At 38.2% G+C, this 21,793-nt stretch overlaps 2 protein-coding genes across 24 annotated transcripts in view; both read left to right on the top strand.

Annotated features, from left to right (window-relative positions):
- The window catches only part of KCNMA1 (potassium calcium-activated channel subfamily M alpha 1), a 929,290-nt gene that overhangs the window by 870,788 nt on the left and 36,709 nt on the right, over positions 1–21,793 (top strand). For 12 of the 23 annotated variants that reach the window (XM_043983958.1, XM_043983956.1, XM_043983955.1 and 9 more), the window contains 2 exons: positions 14,282–14,395; positions 19,682–19,812. In XM_043983958.1, the coding sequence (XP_043839893.1) occupies positions 14,282–14,395; positions 19,682–19,812 (245 nt within the window). Of the gene's footprint in view, positions 1–14,281; positions 14,396–15,117; positions 15,202–19,681; positions 19,813–21,793 lie in introns of all 23 variants that reach the window. The other 11 variants (XM_043983942.1, XM_043983943.1, XM_043983950.1 and 8 more) reach the window with 1 other exon arrangement.
- Positions 17,510–18,007, top strand: LOC122740985 (60S ribosomal protein L12-like). The gene has a single exon (XM_043983969.1). It carries the CDS (start codon positions 17,510–17,512, stop codon positions 18,005–18,007), a length of 498 nt encoding a protein of 165 aa, XP_043839904.1.

Below are 21,793 nucleotides of genomic sequence, written 5' to 3'. Positions count from 1 at the left end.
TTGTAGCACATCAGCCTTACTGTGTGCCAGGATATCTTACCCCACTGCCTTTGTCCCAATAAGTTGATTTGAGGGCACTTTGTATGATGATTGCTCAGGACATGCTTTGGTAAGCCTGCCCCAGGTTGGAGAAACAGTACAAATAATGACGATATCAATATGTGTTTTCATATGGGTGCAGATCTAAGCAGGTCAGATTCCTCTCCCCATATAGCAGTTTGCAATCCAATGCACAGGAGGTATTTTGTGTCTTGTTTCCCTGTCCCAAAAATCCAAACTCTAACAAGTGAAAGGTGCCTTAAGCAGGCTACAGGGCTCTCTCCCTTGGGACATTCATCAAAGGCAGAGACTCCAGAAAAATACTATACTTGAATATATCAATGTAACACATTTGTGAATGGGAAATAAGGATCAGAATTATAGCTCAGGCCTTTACCCTGTCCTGGAGAAGTTAGAAAAAAGAAAAAAAAAGATTTTCTATAGCATCCAAAGAATGAAGATTAACTCATGTGCATTCAATAAACATTCTTTTCACTGAAGATTGAGCATTTGAAGTATTTTACCTGGAGCTGGGATAAGGCCCAGTGATATAGTTCAGATCTGAGAGAGTTGTTTGAAAAGGTACCATATGAAAGGGATGTTCTCTGTGGCCAGAAGGGATCTGTGTGACGGACTCTGATCCTCATGTCTCTAGGCCCATGTGGGAGATATTTATCATTCTATGGTCATGCCCATCTCCATTGCAATATGCCCTGGTTATTTGGCCCAAGCCAGACAGACTTGTGGGTTGAATGAGCCTGGGAATTTTCCCTCCACCTCCCCCTGACACTGACCTCCAGCACAATCCATGGCCGTACCCTGCCTTGGGTTTTTAAGTGGAGACTAACAAAGTAGGAAGGCCTTTGGGCAGTGCACTTTTCAGAAAAGCCACGTTCTTGCTAAATAATCATTTTTTTATTGAGCAAACATAGGTCAGCTGCCCAGCCCTCCTGACTTGGTGACTCCAACTTCGTGGGAAGCCATGGAGAGCCGCTGTGAAAAAATATTATGAGGTTAAACAGAGGTTTTCCTTTTGTTGGATTTCTTTTTCAGCCATTTATGAAAATCTATTTCCCAAATCAGCCCTGTGTTCATGGATTTTTTCCACAAGTTAAAAAGCAATTGTGCTCCTAGACATGGAATTTTCTTTCCTTCATGTGCTGAGGAATTTGTTGGAATACATATTGCAGAAATGACTGCTGTGGTTATTACTGTAGTTGCTCAGGGGAGCTATTCAGATGCCTCATTTATTGGAGCTTAATAGATTAAAAGTCCAAATTGAGTCTCATGATATAAGCCTAATCAAGTTCTAATCTGCATAATTTTCCCATAAGCAGCTATGGGAAATTTGTATAATTTATGTTTCAGCAGTTGCCAATCATGTGTTAAATAGCATTGTTGCATTTACTTATCAAAATATTTTTATTGATCTTCACTTGCTCTGACATTTGACTTGGGGATTTTTTTGTTTTTTTTTTCTTTTTGGAACTCATGGGAGATTTAATTTATCTCTTGAATGATGTAATAGGGGATGTTTCTCTTGATTTTTAACATGCCTTTCTAGATCATTTTTAACTCTGATCTTTTCCTTTTACAACGACATATTGAATACCTGTCTCAGCAAGCAGAGATGATTTGGTCTAATTTATTTACCAAGTTTAACATAGCATATGGATTTCTAACCATCATTTATATGCACACAATAAAAGCTAATTTGGACTTACATTTGAACCAATTCCTTTATGTTAAATCTATGGAAGAGGTAGTGAGTGGAGAGAGAAAGAGAGAGAAGCTCTTGTCTTCATTTCTCCATCTCTGCCATAGGAGGTGATGGATAAGAAATTTCCTTTCTCTCCCTCATTGGGAGATATCACCAGGGAAGATTTAGAAAGTACTTTGTATTTCCCCCAAGGAAAAGCAATGTAATAAAGCATTTATTATATGTACTAAACTGTGCATTGGTGCTGCACAAAGTGTGTTAAGCCTAACTACAATGGGTCCCTGTTCTGCTGTTCCCTACTATTGTTTAAAGGTGAAAGCAATAAAATGGTATGGCCAATCCAACCCTGGTTGACTGCCTAGTTTGGGAAAAAAGAAGAGGGGAGAAGACCAATAGGAGATGGGAACAAAGTAGCCATCATGCAAAGGGCAGTGAGGGGAGAAGGGCACTGCACTGCATTTGGAGGGAACTTAGAATATGAAAGAGACTTAATAAATGCTTATCGACTGATTCATCCCAGATTCATATTCTAATTCTCTATCTCTGCAATCTTGGGCCAAAGGTATCCTTTCTTTGAGCTTAATGTCCTCAACTATAAAATTTGGAATTTGGACTAAATGACCCCCCCCCCCAGTATTAAGAAATATCCAGATGAAAGGGAAAGATTATTCCTTAGTACCATCTAGGGTGAGATTGCATCTCCCAGAACCACAGATGTCTTAGTGCTATCAGGGACCTCAAGAACTATTTAACCTAATATGCCCTAATAATGATAATATACCCAAGTAGTTATCTAATCTTTGGCTATATATCTAATGAGGGAGAACTTGCCATTTCTCAAGGAAGTCCTTTTTCAGTTTTGTACAGCTCTACTTATTAGCATGTTGTTTCTAACTCGTAGACAAAAATTTGGTTTTCTCTGTTGTCAGTTCTACCCTTTGTTCCTGATTTGACCTCTGGGGCCAGACAGAGGCAGTGTGTTACAGTAGAAAGAACATGGTTCTAATTTCAGGGACCCTGTACTCAAATTCTTCCTCTGATGCTTCCTATCTGTGTGGCTTTGGACAAGTCAGCCTCTCTGGCCTCAGTTCCTCATCAGTAAAATTAAGTTTTTGTTCAGTACATTTTTAGTCATGTCCAACTCATTCTGACCCCATTTGGGGTTTCCTTGGCAAAGATACTGGAGAGCTTTGCTGTTTTCTTCTCCAAATCATTTTGCAGGTGAGGAAACTGAGGCCAACAGGGTTAAGGGATTTGCCCAGGGTCATACAGCTAGGAAGTGTCTGAGGCCAGATTTGAACTCAGGACGATGAGTCTTCCTGATTCCAAACGCAGTGCTCTATCCACTGCACTGCCTAGCTGCTCTAACCACAGAAAGGACAGGTCAGCAAAAGAGTGGAAATAGGATCTAATGGTGTGAATAGGAAGTACAGCCGGAAAATAAAACTAAATTTCAAAGATACCAAGTATGCAGACAGTTTTGGCCTTAGACAACAAGTTCATATACTATCTCCTACCTTCAGTTAGGTGAAGGTTCTCCAATCTTCTTGAACCTTGGCGTTCGAAGCTACCTTAACCTCCTGGCTTCTCCAAATATACCCAAGATTATGACCTCACTGGTTTAGATCTCTTAGGGGATGCCACAGAGAACCTGGCATGAACCACCCTGGCATGTAAGAACAGAATTTGGGCTGCCTTAAGAGAATCTTTAGGGAGAGAGGTTGAATTGTACAACCACAATTTCTGACATACCATGTGTGGCCCCTGATTCCTATGGGGCATATAGACTTAGAGCTGAAAAAGATCTTTGTGGCCACCTAGTTCATTTGATAGATGAGGAAATTGTGGCCCAAGGAAATTAAGTGACTTCCAAATTCACATACATTGTTGCATCAGGGGCAGTGTTTGAATCTGGATCCTCAGAGTCCAGAGTCAGTACCCTTTCTCTTTTACTTACTACTTGTCCATATTCTCAGATCTTACAACTCATTTCACTGCTCAGTTCAGTCCTGTTTTTTTCATGCCAGAAAAAAAAAATATTTGTACTAATCTCACCCAGCATTGTAGTATACTCTTACATGCACCTTGTTTCAGACCTGCCCCTAGAGGTAGGGATTAGGATTGGAGAGGGATTCACATGTCATATGAGAAATGATTGAATGAGCTAGAAATATGTATTCTGGAGAAGTTACAAACATCTTAAGATATTTTAAGGGCTATTATGAAGAAGAAACCTTATTTTGTAATGCTCAAGAGGGGAGAACTGGGACCAAATGGTAGAAGTTAGAGTCAGTGATGCAAGTTTTGATTTAAAGTAGTACCTGTACACCAATTTGAGTTGTCCAAAAATGGGATATGTGGTACCATTTCTAGTACTGAACATCTTATACTACAACTGAGTACAATTTGGATAACTATTTGTCAAGGACATTGTAGAAGCAATTCATGCAGAGGATAACAAGTTTGATTAGATGATCCAGAGCCCTTTCTAAAACCCAAGAATCCTACAATCTGAAATTACTCAGTATGCTATTCTGTTCACCTAAAGTGTACTATCATTTTTTAATTCAAGATAGTTACTCTGATGTATTTTTTTTTTACTCAACCAAAACTTCCCAATCCTTTTGTGGAGAGATATTCACAAGTGGTCACAAATTTTTCTAAAGTACACACTCCAAGGCCAGTTAAGTTTAATTCACTTAAATATAAAGTGAAAATATGTTAGGGGGCAGCTAGGTGGCACAGTAGATAATGCACCAGACCTAGATTCAGGAGGACATGAGTTCAAATCCAGTCTCAGACACTTGACACTTACTAGTTGTGTGACCCTGGGCAAGTCACTTAACCTTCATTGCCCCATCTCCCCCCCCAAAAAATACAAATATGTTCCATTTACAAATTTGGAAATGAAGATTACTTGCCTTCCAGAATCTAGTAGAACATCGGCCAACTTTGGTCCCCGCCTTTACAGTCCCCATAAAGAAGGGTGGGAAGGGAAAGTATCCCTGGGTTTAATGCCTAGTTTCTATCTTTTGAAAGAGCTAATAGAGGGAAGTAATGGGGGAAACAAGTAATTTCATAATAGCAACTAAACCCAAAAGTAGCCAGAGCAATGATGAAAAGTTGTAGATGGAGGTAGGAGCCACTTGGGATTTGCTAGTCTGAGTCAGATTGTCCAGGATTCATTAGCTCTTTACACATTTAAATGATTTAAATTCAATGACTATGTAAAATGTGTTCTATCTACTCCCCACCATTTCCTATGCCTTGAAAATATTCTTCATAATGTCATCCCTGAATAACCCCAATATAGGACAATATTTGATTCACTTTTACTATCTTGAGCATTTTAGAAATGTGTTCAGTCCCAAACTGTCATGTAGTTGCTTATAAGTAACCCTGGTATTATTCCTTGTGGATAAAAATTGTCTCCTTGGGGCAGCTAGGTGGTGTAGTAGATAAAGCATCAGTCCTGGATTCAGGAGGACCTGAGTTCAAATCCTACCTCAGACACTTAACACTTACTAGCTGTGTGACTCTGAGCAAGTCACTTAACCCCAATTGCCTCACAAAAAAAAAAGTTATCCCCTTAATGAAAGTAGGATCTTTTCATGTGCAAAGTCATGACTTCTCTTTCCTTTCCATTATCCCTAGTGCCTTACATAGATGCTTTGTATTCAGTAGATATTTAAAACATGTTTTCTGAATTAATTAATATTTGATTGAAGCCCATTATTCAGTTAGATGTGATATCTATGCTCATCCTTCTCAGGAGGAAAATCCCAAGTGTTTGTTTGATGGCTATTGACTTGAAATGACTCCTTTTGCAATTCTTCCTAAAGGGCTAGTTTGAATGATTAACACAAGTGCCCTGCCTGACAGAGACTCAGCCCAGTCTTCAGAACAATCACCCTACTTGGAAGAGAGAGCCTCAGCTAGCTACTGATACGAACTAGGCCTTTTTATTGGCACTCCAAATCCCTGGGATTGGATGTGCTCAGCACAGAGTGTATTCAATTATGGCTACTGATAGTGGAAAGGAATCCAGAGGAAAGTAATGGAAACAGATAAAAGAGGGATGAAAAGTTTCTGAAAAGCAAGTGATGGAGAAAGACCTTTAAGAATAGGAATACTTTTCATAAGAAGTATAACCACCTGGGGCAGCTAGGTGGCGCAGTGGATAGAGCACCGGCCCTGGAGTCAGGAGTACCTGAGTTCAAATCCGACCTCAGACACTTAACACTTACTAGCTGTGTGACCCTGGGCAAGTCACTTAACCCTAATTGCCTCACTAAAAAAAAAAAAAAAAAAAAAAAAAAAAAAAAAAAAAAAAGAAGTATAACCACCTGCTTTCATGGGAATTGAGGTATTTTTGGTGGTAGACTCAATAGGTTCTGGAAATTTAATATGGTGGCACCAGAAATAAGGAAGGGCAGGTTTAGTGGAGACATAATGTAAACAAGCAGCTTAAGAGGGTGAATGGCAATGTCCCAACCGTATAGGATGTAGAATTTAAGCCTGCCTGGAGCTTCAGGGGAGAAGAGCTGGTCTTTGAAGATCACTTTTAAGATTGGTTATTCTCATGATCTCACTGTCATCCCACCTAATTATTAGGCTTAAAAGAAAGGCTAGTGAGGCTTCTATGGAGCCTTGATTCCATGATGGGAGGCTCTTACTCTTCATGTGATTTGTTTTATTTTATTCATTGTAGTTTTTCAATTACATATAAACATAGTTTTCAACATTTACTCTTTAAGAATTTGAGTTCCAAATTTTTCTTCCCACTCCCTTCCCCCCTGAAAAAAAAAAACAAGAAACAATCTGATATACGTTATATACGTACAACCATGTCAAACATATTTTCACATTAGTCATGTTGCGAAAGAAGAATCAGAATAAAAGGGAAAAAACACACAAAAATGTGAAAATAGTATGCATCAATCTGCATTCATGCTCCATAGTTCTTTTTCTGGATGTGGAGAGCATTTTCTATCTTAAGTCTTTTGGAAGTGTCTTGGATCATTGTATTGCTGAGAAGAACTAAATCTTTCACAGATGCTCATTGCACAGTGTTTCTATTACTATGTACAATGTTCTCCTGGTTCTGCTCACTTCACTCAGCATCAGTTCATGTATTTCTTTCCAGTTTTTTTCTGAAATCTACCTGCTCATCATTTATTATAGCACAATCGTATTCCATCCCATTCATATACCACAACTTTTTCGGTCATTCTACAGTTGATGGGCATCCCCTCAATTTCCAATTCTTTGCCATCACAAAAAGAGCTGCTATGAATATTTTTGTACATGTGGGTCCTTTCCCCCTTTTTTATGATCTCTTTTAGATACAGACCTAATAGTGGCATTTCTGGGTCAAAGGGTATGTACAGTTTTATAGCCCTTTAGACATAGTTCCTAATTGCTCTCCAGAATTGTTTGGTTAGCTCACAACTCCACCAAAAAAAGCAGCAGTGTTCCAATTTCCCCACATCTTCTCCAACATTTATCTCCTAATGAAATGTAAATGGGAATTGCATCATATTTGAAGAGAGGGAGAATTACATGCATTTGCATAAGCCATTCTCCAGGCTTAGAATGGACCCCTTTCTCCTCTCTTCCTTCCTCTCTCTCTCTCTCTCTCTCTCTCTCTCTCTCATTCATTCATCATCTCTCCTAGGTAAATCAGTGGTTGTTCCTAGAATTAATTGTCAATGTATTAGTCTAACTAATGAAAATCTTGTTTCCCTGTTTTATTAATTCACTGTATGTTGATTAAGATCCCTGGAGGATAGACTCCTGGGCCTGCAGTATAGGCTCACTGAGATAGAATGTTGTCTTTCAATGGCAAGGATTAAAGGTCAAAAAAGGTTTTTATTCACCTTTGAAAACATACATGGAAAGCCCAAGGCATTCAGTGACCAAGCCAAAATTTAGATTTACTTTTTTGCCAACTTCTACAGTAACAAATAGTATAAATGAGGTCAAATGGCACCACTTCAGCTTTCCCCCCCCCAAAAAAAAATACAATTTTAAGAATAGAAATTAAGAATGTGGCACAGACCTCCTATCTCTGACTTTAATTTTCCCACATTAGGACACCTACGGGAAAGGTGTTATCTCTGAAAGTTCATTGCCTCCCAAACAGTAGGGATTAAAATGAAATCCTACTCCCTTTCTAAGAGTAAATCTGTTTTTGTCTGGAGGGAGGGAAGTGAGGATTAAGTAGACATTGTAATTATAAAAATAACTACCCACATTCTATGATCTTACCATTTCATTGTATTTCTACTTATGTTATTTTGTTTAATGCACATAAAACCTTAATGAGTAGATAGAACACATATTGTTATCCCCATTTTCCAGACAGAAAAACAGAAACTCAGAGAGGTAAAGTTATCCAATAGGTCTTCTGACTCCAAATCCAATGGTTTTTTCACTAGAGTCATTATTAAGACTTTTAATTCAAGATTTTAAAAAATATTAAGAAATTTTATTTCAAAAAGCAAGAACTGCTACATTGAGATGCCAACACTTCAGTACTAGAAGTGACATATAATATATATACAATATATATTCATATATGTATGTGCATATACACACACATATATATATATACATACATACATATGAAAGTGGAAACAACACTACAAAAAAATTGAATTGAGTAACAATTGTTTGACTTGACCAAATACATTCAGAGGAAATTCATAGTAGAGGAAGAATCATTTTAAAGGCGTTCTGGTTTTCAAGATAACTCAGAGGACCATATTCCAAAAGAATAGAAAAGATTAAAGATGACACTATTGCTAGAACAAGCCTTCAGCAACTACCAATTGATATGTCTACTTTCTCTTCTCTAGAGTTTTTTTTAATAAAAATGATCTCTGGATGTAGGTAGGGTATCCTTGAAAAAAGTTATGAGAAAGGAATAAACGGGCTTTTTCAAATAATTTTCTGTAGCAGACTATGTTTTCACATCCAAACATTTTACTGAGAGATGTAGAAAATATACTACCTTTCTGTGATTATTGTCCATTGGTAATAAAACACTCATACACACACACACACACACACACACACACACACACACACACACACACACATTTGACTCCATGGACTAAAAAACAGCCTTAAAGGCTCTCCCTCCATCAAAGGCATATGAAAAGCCAATACAAGAATCCTGAGAACATAGAACCACAGAGGTAATTATGTTCCATGATCATTTCATCATCAATATCAAATAAGGTATGAAGAAGTGTTCACCACTATCATAAAGGCTGTTTTAGGAAATACAATCCAAATGGGACAATTCCTCATTCTTCCCTCCTGTTGTTCATAGTTGTAAATGATAGTGCAATCATTACATTACTCTTCAAGGAAATACATTGCTGTGCAAGAGATCACAATAAGAGACCACACAGGAAGAGAGAAACAGACAGAAAATTGACTGAAGAATTCATATTGCCCAGATTATGACATGTGGTTGGATAGCAGCCAAGACAATTGGTCCAGCACTGTAGCTGGACAATAAATTCGGTTCAGAAATGAGTAAGAGAAGAACGCACTAGAATGGATTTAGGGAATTTTGTAGAGGTTTTAGTCATTTCCCAGGTTCCATCCCACCCAGAAAGCCTGTCTTCTCCTGGTAATGCTCTCTGGAGGTGACTTGTAGAATAATGGCAAACCACAAATAATAGAAAAGGCAATGACAAGATTTCAGACTATTACTAGAGGTGACTTTTGAGGAAGGAGTGATAATCAAAGCCTTCATCAGCTACACAGAATTGGAAAAGAAGGTACATTGGTCATATACCCAAAGTAAGGGTTTACATATAGGGTATTGTACACATGCCTCCTGAAAAGTAATAAGATATTGGAGAAGGTTTTTGTTTTTTTAATGTTTGATGGATCATCTGTGGAGGGTTTATGCAAGGATCACCCAAAATGAATAGGTACATGGGGCATGCTAATAACTGGGAGAAGAAGTTTCCATGATAGTGAGATCACAGCAATATAGAAATATTGATGGATATTTCAAGCCAAGTAAGTGTACCACCTTCCTACTCCCATCCTTGAGGTGATGCCGAGAAGAGAAAGGCCTGCAATGGGCCACCTGCCAATTTGACAGTTGTGAGCGCTAGTGGAATGAAGGGAAATGAAATGAAAAATGAAAATGAAAAAAACAAAATGAAATGAAAACAAAATGAAGTCAGCCTAGGAGTTGGGCATGTCATTTCCAAATAAACGTTTCATGCAAAAGAATTGAGTCTTTTCACAGCTGAAAATGGAGTCTTTAAATAAGATAAAATAAAAGCATTGCCTTCACTTGTTCCAGGTTCTGTAATGAAATACAGTTTTCCTAATATCCTGTGACCTGAATTTCTCCCTGCTTTATGGATGCTATTCCTTGATGTACAAACCTGTATTTTCTCCAGTCAGCATTCCATGATGGCTGTCAAAATACAGGCCATGTATTATGCATATAGCATTACCGATTTAAGGTGTTTACTTGTCAAGTTGAAGAAATTCAAAAACGTCATATTCACTGAATCCGCATGGCTGTCACTGGGAGTTTTTCATGCCTTTGAATGAAACTTTTGATGAAAACAGTTCAGTTTTCCCTTCACCTTTCCAGAAAGTATTTGAAATCCATGTTCTGGGTTATACAGTTGGCTGAAAACACGTTTGCCTGGAGTCTAGAAGGATGGACACTGCAGCTCTCCCTCGCTTCCTCAACAGAGATGCCATACTGCCTTTCAAAAAGAGAACTCATTGTGTTCAAAATACATTAAGTCAAATATTGAAACGAGGCACAATCAAGAAGAGAAAATTAAGTAAAGCCAAGGAATTGTTGGGGGTTTCCTCTCTGAAAGTATGAAAGAAAGTTATACCCCAGAGGAAGAAAAAAGTAAGATCTTTCCATTTTCCAGTGTAGGGGATAGAATGATAGATTTGGATTTGGAAAGCCTGAGTACAAATAATACTTATTAGTTGTGCGAACCTGGGCACGGAGCATCATCAACTTTAAATTGTTAATTAAATATTAGTATTTTATTGGTATTATTGTTATTATTTTTTAATTTTATTTTTTTGCAGGGCAATAAGGGTTAAGTGATTTGTCCAAGGTCACACAACTAGTAAGTGTCTAGTGTGTGAGGCCAAGTTGGAACTCAGGTCCTCCTGAATCCAGGGCCAGTGCTTTACCCACTGTGCTACCTAGCTGCTCTTGTGTTATTGTTATTATTATAATAATAATTATTATTATTATCCCTATTAAGGATCTCAGTTAATGCCTTTTGTACTACAAGCACAAAATGCAATACTACATTCCTGGAAATTATTTTCTCTAGCCTCAGTTTCTTCATTTAGAACATGAAGAGGTTGGACTCAGTCTCTGTGATCTGTTCTAGCCCTGGGAGACTATGATTTCCATAAAACTCCAGATATCTAAAATGCCAACCTCATCTTTATCTCATTATGTCACCTTGGAAAGACAATTTGGCAAAAACAGGGAGCTGATGATAAAATAACCTTCTGGGTATATTTGAAGTTGATTTATCTGGAGGCAGCTCATGCTGTAGGTGTTTTAGTTCTTTGTCCTGGGCACTTGGGAAAATAGCAAGTGACCTCTCATTCCCAGGCATCTTAGTTCATCAGTTCTTTTATGCGGCAATCTGCTACAGAGATAGGTGGGGAGACACACAAAGTTAATGCAGACCCTGTCATCATACCTGCCCTCTTGTGTGAATGGGAGCAAATCAGCACTTGCTGAATTAAGCTAACAGTAACATTTACCATATGCTGCCCTCTGTAAAATTAATTTCAGCTGAGGAAAAATTGTTCCTGCCTTGCTTATTACTTACTCTAAGAAATTATCAGTCACATGAGATGGCCATTCAGCTTTCCTAGTAGCTTAAAGATTTTCTCATATGTATACATATACTTCACATAACCCTGACTTATATTTATGAAAACATGTATATTCAGTGTTAATTATTGTGACCCATAGCCCCAACTTCCAAGGAATCAAAAAAGCAGAAATCAAACTAGCTACTTTTCAAATTGGTTATGCCCAGAAACTCACTGGACAAGATCACTGTGTAAGTTTAAGAGTTCACTGTAGAATTGGGTAGCAAAACTGATTGTCATTCCCTACCTCAAACCTTCCAGAGTAGTCAACATGATATTTTTAAATGGAAGAAGAAAGACAATAGGGAGAGGGAGAAGGAAGAAAGTATGGGGGGAAGGAGAGAATGGAAAAAAGGGTGAAGAGAAAGAAAAGAAGGGAATAAAATAAAGAAGTACAAAGAAAGTAAAGCAAAGAAATAATGAATGGATGAGAGGAAGAGGAAAAGGAAGGAAAGGGAGAAGGAACATGGAGGCCAAGAATGGAGAGAGGGAAAGAAGTGAGTAAATGGAGGGAATAAAGGGGGAGATAGGTGGAAGGAGAAGAATGGAACAATTAACTGAAAGTTAATTTTTGAAATGTAAGTAGAGTGCCAATGTCAAAAATGGATTTATAGTTAATGATTTTACTTGATGATTCAACAATAGCTCATAAATGGTATTATTTCAGTTGGCATTCTAATACCCAAAAATCATCTTGGATGGCAACATTAGGATCCAAAAAAGTTTCAAAAGGCTAACATACTAGCAAAGTAAAGCTTTGATAATATTTGTTTTAATTATTAATTGACAAATGTGTTTCTTGCCTGTTATTTTACTCCTACATGTAATGCCTAGTGAAGAAATCATTCCTTTGTATCTTAGAGTCTTATATAAAATTGCCTAGGACATTGAGAAGTAAAGGGACTTCCATGGTAACCCAGCATGCATATGACAGTGAGACACAAGCCAACAAAAGTTTGGGGGTTTTTTTCTGATTCCAAGGACATACCTCAATCCACTGTGTCACCCTGCCTCTACACTTAATAAATATAAACATATTATCTTGATCTTGGTTTTCAAACAAAGACTAGTCATTGGCCTGAGAATCAAGAGACCCGAACACCAATTATAGTTTTTCTAATACCCTATCACGGCAGGGCATTGTGGGCTTCTGACATCACCAACTATGTCACTTTGGGGAAAGTCACATCACCACTCTTTACCAAACTTTTCTCATCTCTACTGTGAGGAGGGTGGAATAGATTATCTTTTTAAGAGTCTTTTTAGAAAGTCAATCATCCTACATAAATGGAAATTACCATAGAAGAAAGGGAGGGGGAAACATTCACTAATTGTAGATGAGAAAAGGTTTTCTGCTTAAGAGAACAGATAAAGATCAGATCATCATAATGGAGCACAAGATAAATTTGAAATTACAGTATACTTACAGGATTTGGCCAGGAAACCATTCATATATAAATGACTCAGGGGTCTGGGTGCAATGTCAAACCAATTTGAAGAGCATTGCAACCTAGTAGCCAAAAAGCAAATGAAATCTTAGGTAGTCTATGGAACAAGAGAAATGTGTTCTTCCATGATCTGGAGTGCAAATACCATATTTTAAGAAGCATTTTTGACAAATTTGAGAAGGTTCATATGAGTCCAGTTAGAATGATAAGGGGATTTGAAATTGTATTATATATGCATTGGTTGAAAGAACTGAAGATAGCTAGCCTGGAGATGAGGCAGATTGGGGGAAATATAACCGACTTCAAATATATGAAGGATTGCCATGTAGAAGAGTTATTGTAATTTCCTTGATCCCAAAGGATGAGTTGGTAGAAATTCTAGGAAAGCAATTTTCAGCTACAATATTGGATGAGGAAAACTTCCCTGATGGTTAGAACTGTCCAAAACTGGAATAGACTCTTGGGGCAGCTAGGTGGTTCAGTGGATAGAGCACTGGCCCTGGAATCAGGAGAACCTGAGTTCAAATCCGGCATCAGACACTCAACACTTACTAGCTGTGTGACCCTCAGCAAGTCACTTAACCCCAGTTGCCTCACCAAAAAGAAAAAAAAAAGGAAAGAAAGAAAACTGGAATAGATTCCTTCATGACGTAACGAGCTTTACATTGCTGGAAGTCTGTAAGCAGAACCTAGATGGCCACTTCTTGGGATTTTGTAGAAGAGATTCATGACATCTTTTCTGACTCTAGGATTCTTTTAGCTTATATATTTCACATGCTAGGGAAATGTTTCTTTTATTTTAATCAACACTAGAACTTTTTGGTAGTATTTCCCAAAAATTACACCAATTGATTTAGGGTAATCAATTGGTTTCATAGCAGCTGTCTATGAAGCCATATCAGAAGTCAGTTGTGTCCAGAATTGTATCAGAAATCAATCAAGATTGTTTGTGTCTTTCTTTATCCTTAAAAAAAAAATATATATATATATATATATATATATATATATATATATATTCCTTAGAGGAGACTCTAGATGTGCTTACTTTTTGTCACTCCAATTAATATTGAGTCATTAGTTACCTTACTTAGGTTTTTACTGTACTTTATATTTAACCTCTCATGTTCTAATTCTTCCTAATTCCCCCCTTTCTCCTTTCTTGCAGGGTTTACACCACCAGGAATGGACAGGTCATCTCCAGACAACAGTCCAGTTCATGGAATGTTACGTCAGCCATCCATCACAACTGGGGTCAACATCCCCATCATCACTGAGTTAGGTAAGGAGGTGAATTTACAATCTGTTTTCCTCTTCTTCCTTCATATGGAGAAGGGGGAGATAGGCCCACTTCCATGTCTTCTCTCTTTTCGGAAAACAGACCAATGTGAATAAAGACAGTTAGTCTATATATAGTTAATACATGAGAAAGCTACATGATGTGTGACATGTTGGGACTGGGGGAAGTGGTGGAAGGCTGAAAAAAAAAAACCTTTCATTTTCCATAAGGGCTGGATTCCTGCTTCCTATTGGGATCTCCTCCTCAAAATAAAGCAGAGGAGTATTTTAGTGACGAATTCTATCCCATTATCTATAATGGTTTACTAAGCTAGCCTCAGACACAAGGGAGCATCTCCTCTGGGTCTCAGATATGAAGCAATGAGGTAACTTCTCCCAGCTCTGTATGAAATTTAAGATCATACAGTTAGAGCAATTGGGTGAGTTGGAAAATCAGGTTTATTTTTTTCTAAGGACAACGGACTTTAGTTTAATCCCTCTGCGAAAGCAAAGGCTGTATGTATTTCATGCCTCTCTGGCCCAATGGACTTTAGCATTTTAATTAAGCACCTCCTTTCCCCACACCCGAACCCCCATTGCAAATACAACTGGGGGTCCTTTGTCCTTCTCCTTTAGTACTTTATCTCTCTGACTCCCTCCCTTTTTTCTGTCTCTGTACTTTCTTTTCCCTCTCTTCCCCCACCCTAAATTGTTATACCCTATTAGCGAAGCCTGGCAAACTTCTGCCTTTGGTTTCAATCAATCAGGAAAAAAACAGTGGGACGCACATTCTCATGATAACCGAACTGGGTAAGAAGTACCGTTTGCCTCCTCGTCGGTGTCTTTGTTCTCTCTTTGGTGCTCTGGCCCTCATCAGCTTATTCCTTCTTTCTCTGGCTGTAACAGAGAGGCTACCCTCATGGCGCTGCTTTGAATGTGTTTTATTTGCGGCTCTGGTTGGAATCAACTGTCTCGCTCTGGCCTTTCTTAATGATTTTCTTTTTTCTCCCCCCACCCAGCATCTGTAAACCTTTGATCACACCCGACTGACCTGGCAGCTGTTTCCATAGCATCTTCACACCAATTCATTTTCTTTGGCCTGGACCTTTTTTTTTTCTTTTTTCTTTTTTTAAAACTAGCACATCTCCTGGCCCTCGCTTCTCCTCTCACCTCTAAACGCCCCCCCCCTTTTTTTTCCTCTTTTATTTTCTTCTTCCAGCCCTCTGTCAGCTTGACTGACATATCTTCACAGCTCTCATAGGAAGTCAAAGAAGAAATATAAAAATTTCAAAATACAAAACCTAAGATTGTGCCTTCCCTCCAGCTGTTTATTTTCCTTTATTCTGTATTTATTCAACTCTTTCACGAGGCCTCCTAAAAAGCCTGGGTTTGGAGGTTATCAAGGCAGTCGAGCTCTGGGGAGACACCTTATTCCCGAAACCAAATTATGAGAGGGTTTGAAAATGGTAGATTAGCCAGACACCATGTGGCAGAGCACTGCCCCAATACTCAGACCCCATCTGGTCTAGAGACCTTTCTGGAAAATTCAGAATAGAGTCTCTTCAGGAAGATAAAAGTATGAAGCCACAATTAAATTTGTCAAGTTCATCTATGATTCCCCATGACTTGGTCAATGACACTATGGGCCTATATGAGTAACAGGAGGTGTCAGAATAAGGATTGGTCTTACCTAGCAGACAGATGGAGTCAGTAAAAGTGCTGGGGAAAGCACCTCCTTCAAATAGCAAATGAAACTCACAATCCATTTTCTTGCCCCCCCCCAATATATTTCAGAACAAGAGAGCTTTTAACACAGTAATCTTGCTTGTAAGATGTCCAGAAGCCGAGGAATAAATTGTCAGCCATTCAGCACTGCATTATTGTAGATGTGACTATTTATCAGAACAAAACTCTCTCAGGTCAAAAGTAAAGTATCTCTGTTCTGTGTCTGCAACGGTGGGATAGATGTCGTCTAATATTGACTGCATTTTCCTGAGATCTTTGGTCTTTGAATCATTTGTCACATAATCTTGGGGCTATAAGCTTCAAGAGGCCTTGTGGTCTAAGCCCCTGTCCTCGAAGAAAGACCCCCAGGTGAGGAAGGGGCCCACTAGCCTGTCTCTAAAGATCTTGCTCAAAATGATTATACCTCTCTCAACCTGTAACAGTGTTTCTTATCTTCATGATCAGTAATTACTCTTTATATCTGCAACATCTCATGTACTGGAGTTGAAGTCCATTTCTCCTTGTTTTAGCCATAATGATACCTGACATTTCTGTAAGGTATACAGAAATCTTAACAGTTTACAAAGTGCTTCCACGGCCATTATCTCTTTCAATTCTCATGGAAACCCTGAGAAATAGGTAACCCACATATCCTCATCCCCATTTAACAGATGACAAAACTGAGCTTCAGAGAGAGTAAGTGATCTGTGAAAGATCCCTGAGTTGTGAGGCATGTAGGTGGTACAGTGGATAAAGCACTGGCCTTGAATTCAGCAGGACCTGAGTTCAAATCCAGCTTCAGACACTTGACACTTACTAGCTGTGTGACCCTGGGCAATTCACTTAACCCCTATCACCCTGCAAACAAACAAACAAACAAAAAGATTCCTGAGTTGTTAAGTGACAGGCAGGATTTGAACCTCGGTCTCCTGACTACATGCCAAGTGCCCTTATCACTTCCACCATCCTCAGTAGGAAGGGAGAGAAAACGGCTACTATTTTTATGTCATTATGCTTTATGCATTTGAAAATTATTGTTTAATCTCCCTTCTACCTTCTCATCATGAAATCATTGTTCCAAAACTAATTAATTATTTATCAGTTGCCTACTATGTGTTAGTTACAGCTCTGTCCATCTATCATTGGGTTATTTATGCATTTCCAATGTGAGTCAGTGTCATTAGCAAAAACCAGCAATGGCCTATCACATATCCTAGGTCAAGTGGATTGAGGTGAAGAGAGGATAAAGGTTCACTAAAAATCAGCCCTGCTTTTGGCTCCTAGCTCGTGGTGGTGAAGGTGCAACTTCTTTCGGTCGTCCCGAATCCGGGTTCATCCGACACCAACAGCCACCCCACAGCGTCCAGGCTGAGCCTCCACCTTCGTTGCCGTCATGCTGCCCAAGTTTGACCCTAACGATATTAAAGTCGTGTTTTTAAGGTGCACTGGTGGTGAAGTTGGTGCCACATCCACTCTGGCCCCCAAAATTGGTCCCTTGGGTTTGTCTCCCAAAAAGTTTGGTGATGACATTGCCAAGGCAACTGGTGACTGGAAAGGGCTAAGGATCACAGTGAAATTTACCATTCAGAACAGACAGGCCCAGATTGAGGTTGTGCCTTCTGCTTCAGCCTTGATCATCAAAGCCCTAAAGGAACCTCCTAGGGACAGAAAGAAGCAGAAAAACATTAAACACAATGGAAACATCAGTCTCAATGAGATCATCGACATTGCTCGACAGATGAAGCACCGATCCTTGGCAATAGAGCTCTCTGAAACCATTAAAGAGATCCTTGGAACAGTCCAGTCTGTGGGCTGCAACATTGATGGCAACCATCCTCATGACGTTATTGATGATATCAATAGTGGTACTGTGGAATACCCAGCAAGTTAAGCTACAAAGGAAGACTATTCCAATAAATTAACATTTGACAAAAAAAAAAATCAGCCCTGGGGCCTTTTTGTGAAACTAGGGGTCTTAATGCCCAATGAAAGGAATAAGAAGTCAGAATACTCAGAATGGCAGACCAAATGGAAAATTGTAGAAAATTTAAGATAGAAACAATATGGCAGCTACTAGACTAATGATGGGGATCAAGAAAGAGTGGAGATGGAATGAAGTTGAAAGGATCTGGTAGTGAATATTGTACTTCTCTGCATCTTACTGTAGAAAAACAGAATAGGATCTTTAAAAGTTGACTCTATGCTCTTGTCTTCCCTACCTCTTTTATCTTTTTTCTTTGACAAACCAAAAAGACTCAAGGTAAGGTACTGATAGTTTTTCATAGAGTTTTCTTTTTACCAGCTATAGTAATGGAGAGATAAAAAAAAATCCCAAGAAGAAGGCTTACTGCTAGTGAGGTTAGGAAGGGATCAAGAACCTTCATCAACTCACTTCTGAAAAAAAACAATAATTAGTCCAGGAATCAGTGGCATTGTACATACCCCAATTTTTATTATATATGTTTGTATATGTGTGTATATACACACACAAACATACATCTATGTATATCTATACATATATAATACACACATACATACACACACAAAATGCTAATTGCCTAAGTCATATTGGGAATTGAAATCAATTTGTCATTTAATTTTTACTAAGTTAAAAACATCTCTATGATATGATCTGTCAGTCTTCACTTTCAGGCCTGCGGAGTCTTTACTGGCCACATAAAAGGTGGCATTGTTTTATTTAAAGAGAATTATATAAGAGAGTAAGTCATTTGGGAAGATGGAAAGAGAGCTCGGATCACTCCCATGTAGCTGCATATTTCCTTTTTGATGCGCAACATAACATTTGCTAATGATGTTACCTACCTTAATTTTTGCTCTGCAATGGATAATATCACTATCAGCAAGCTTTTAACAAATGCCTAGTAAAATGCAAACTCCTTGAGGGCAGAAGCTCTTTCTTTTTTGCCTTCATATCTCCAGTACCTAACACATTACACATTACCTGATGCACAGTAGGTGTTTAATAGCAGCTTGATGATGGATGAATATCTTCTACGAGAAGAGTATTAGAGTCAAGGGAAGGCAGGACTAAAGCCACTGTGGCAACTAATGATACATCAAATTAATCTTCTTGCATAATGTACTCTTAACTTTTCACCACTGGGGTCCCACATCTTCACATTTGATAGTAGTGAGAGATCCCAGTTCATTTCTCTGTACTGAAAGCCACTATCTATCTGAGCAAGAGTTCAATCAGGCCAAAGATAATGGCTCCTAGTTATCCCTACAAGAGTACCTTGCTTTTTGCCATTGATCCTAGTCGTCTTAGAGGAAATTATCCCCTCTCTTTGAGTCCCTATGATATCAGCCAAGGGGCTTACCTCGTGTTGCAATGTGCTATTATTTCCCCTTTTTCCCTCACTTCTACCCTTGCCACTCCAGGATCCATATTTTCCCCTCCATTTTAACTTCATTTCCAGTGCCATCCAAGAGACTGCTTGTTGCCTCTCTGCCATTATGATGCCAGGCTTCATTTATTCCTGTATTCAGTTGAACTTGCAAGGCTGGACAAGGGTCACTAATTTATGTTTTATGACTTTTCTAGTGAATGATACTAATGTTCAGTTTTTGGACCAAGATGATGACGATGACCCAGATACGGAGCTATATCTCACACAGCCATTTGCATGTGGGACGGCATTTGCTGTTAGTGTCCTGGACTCACTCATGAGTGCGGTAAGTGAGAAAATTCTGTCCCTTCTTCTGTCTTGTGTGGGGGGTGGAGAAATAAAAGGATAGGGATTCTGAAAGGGCAAAAGGGAATCTGAAACTGTCAGGAGACTGAAGAGTGGAACAGTGATGATTTGGTGGAAAGAACACTAGATTGGGAATTAGAGTAAGAGAATTCAGATCCTGGGACTGTCACTACCTATTTGATGCAGTCATTTAAATTCAATGGGGGTCAAATTCTTACCTGTAAAAAGGGGGAGCTGGAGTACAAGATGACCTTAGAAGCTCCTTCTAATTTAAAGCCCATGATGCTTTTAACTGGTTTATTTCTTTTAGCACATCACAACACATTCCAAATCAAGGTATTTGCTTTCTTACTTAAGGATGGAAGAACAAAGATTTCAATTTGGTCAGAATACAGATAGCTTGAAAACTCATATTTACCCTTTTTATTAAACAAGGAAAGGATGTCGAAACAGACTAAGGTTATTATGAATCCTTTCCTTAGAATGAAAAAAAAATAGGTTTGTTACACATTAAAATTTTAGTTTGGGTCATCATTAATTCATAATTTGTAAGAAATGGAGCACAAGATGAACCAAAGTTTATCTTTGCAATAGCTGTGATAAGAACACACATTAATAGGTAGGTAAGGAACTCCCTTCTTCATATCACTTCACTAATCCCAGGTATATTCAAAGATATGACAGTAGAAGGATTTATTCAATGTGACAATAAATTGAAAATAAATAAATGAATAGATAGATAAACAAATGGACAAATGAATGAATGAATAAATAAATAGATTGATGAATAGATGGATGGATAAATAAATAAAAAGAAAGAAAATGAAAAGAAGAAAGAAAAGAAGAAAAAAGGAGAAAGGTTATTTAAGAAATTAATAGTATAAATTGCACACTGTGAGGGGAAAATGTTTAACCTACCTAAGAGAGCATGTTATTGTTGTTGTCAAGGACCGTTGAAATATCCATTTGCAAATATAAACTAATTACAATTAATTCTCATTGATTCATCAAAATAGTCACAGAGGGACCTCTCTGTAAACCAAAACTGTTTAAAATCATGTTCGATTTTAAACATACAATTTAAAACAAAACAGTTCACACTTTTCATTTTTTGTTCATTCTACCTAGATTTTCCATAAGATAAAAGATCATAGGATTAGAGTTGAAGGGTTTCTTAGAAATCATTAAGTCCAACTCTCTCATTTTACAGATGAAGAAACTGAATCCCAGACATAATTAATTAATGTTTAGCTACTAAGTGTTTACAGCAGGATTTGAACTTGTGTCTTCTTGACTTCATATCCAACACTCAGTCCACTATACTATTATTGTGCCTTGATTTTCCAAAGAGTGAAGTTTGTAACTGCAACTTCTCCCACTAGAGGACTCAAAGGTGATGGTTTGTTAGTGTTTCTTCTCCCAGACTTCCTTTCAGTCTATTCAACAACTCTGCATCCTGCTTGGCTGGCTTGCAATGGGATCTCTTCCAAGAACAAAGGCAGAGAGCTCACTGGGCCTAGTTCACGCATACCTGAAAAGGCCATAATTAATAAGGGAGTCTGTAGAAACAGTTCAAGATAAGCCCCATTAAATAGGCCTAGTATACTGTACCTCTGGTTTAAAAATTATTTCTGCAATTCATTCCTTTAGAAATCTCATTTTACCTCTGATCCTAATTAGAAAGATTTCAGAAAACCATTTATGTTACAGGAAAATTAAAATGTTTATAGGCGACTTTCCTTCAGAGCTTCGAACCACACCATTAAAATGAAAAAGGAAAATTATAAAAGGAGACATTGCCCATAAGTAGGTATTCTCCTTCAGATTTTTTTTCAAATTTCTCTGTCCCAAAGATGGAATTCAGATGTTCAGTAACAACACTCTCCAACTTCTTATACAGAGGTTCATGGGCATGTGTATGATGGTACTATGTGTAATAATAATAATAGGTATATAAGGGT

Source organism: Dromiciops gliroides, chromosome 2, assembly GCF_019393635.1.
Source record: "Dromiciops gliroides isolate mDroGli1 chromosome 2, mDroGli1.pri, whole genome shotgun sequence".
In the NCBI taxonomy this organism is placed as follows: domain Eukaryota; kingdom Metazoa; phylum Chordata; class Mammalia; order Microbiotheria; family Microbiotheriidae; genus Dromiciops; species Dromiciops gliroides.
Note: the sequence above shows the minus strand (reverse complement) of the source record. Positions and strands in the feature narration are given on the sequence as shown.

What these genes read in the sequence shown, in the direction of transcription:
- LOC122740985 (XM_043983969.1), top strand. Translation starts at nt 17,510, where the DNA reads ATGCTGCCCAAGTTTGACCCTAACGATATTAAAGTCGTGTTTTTAAGG.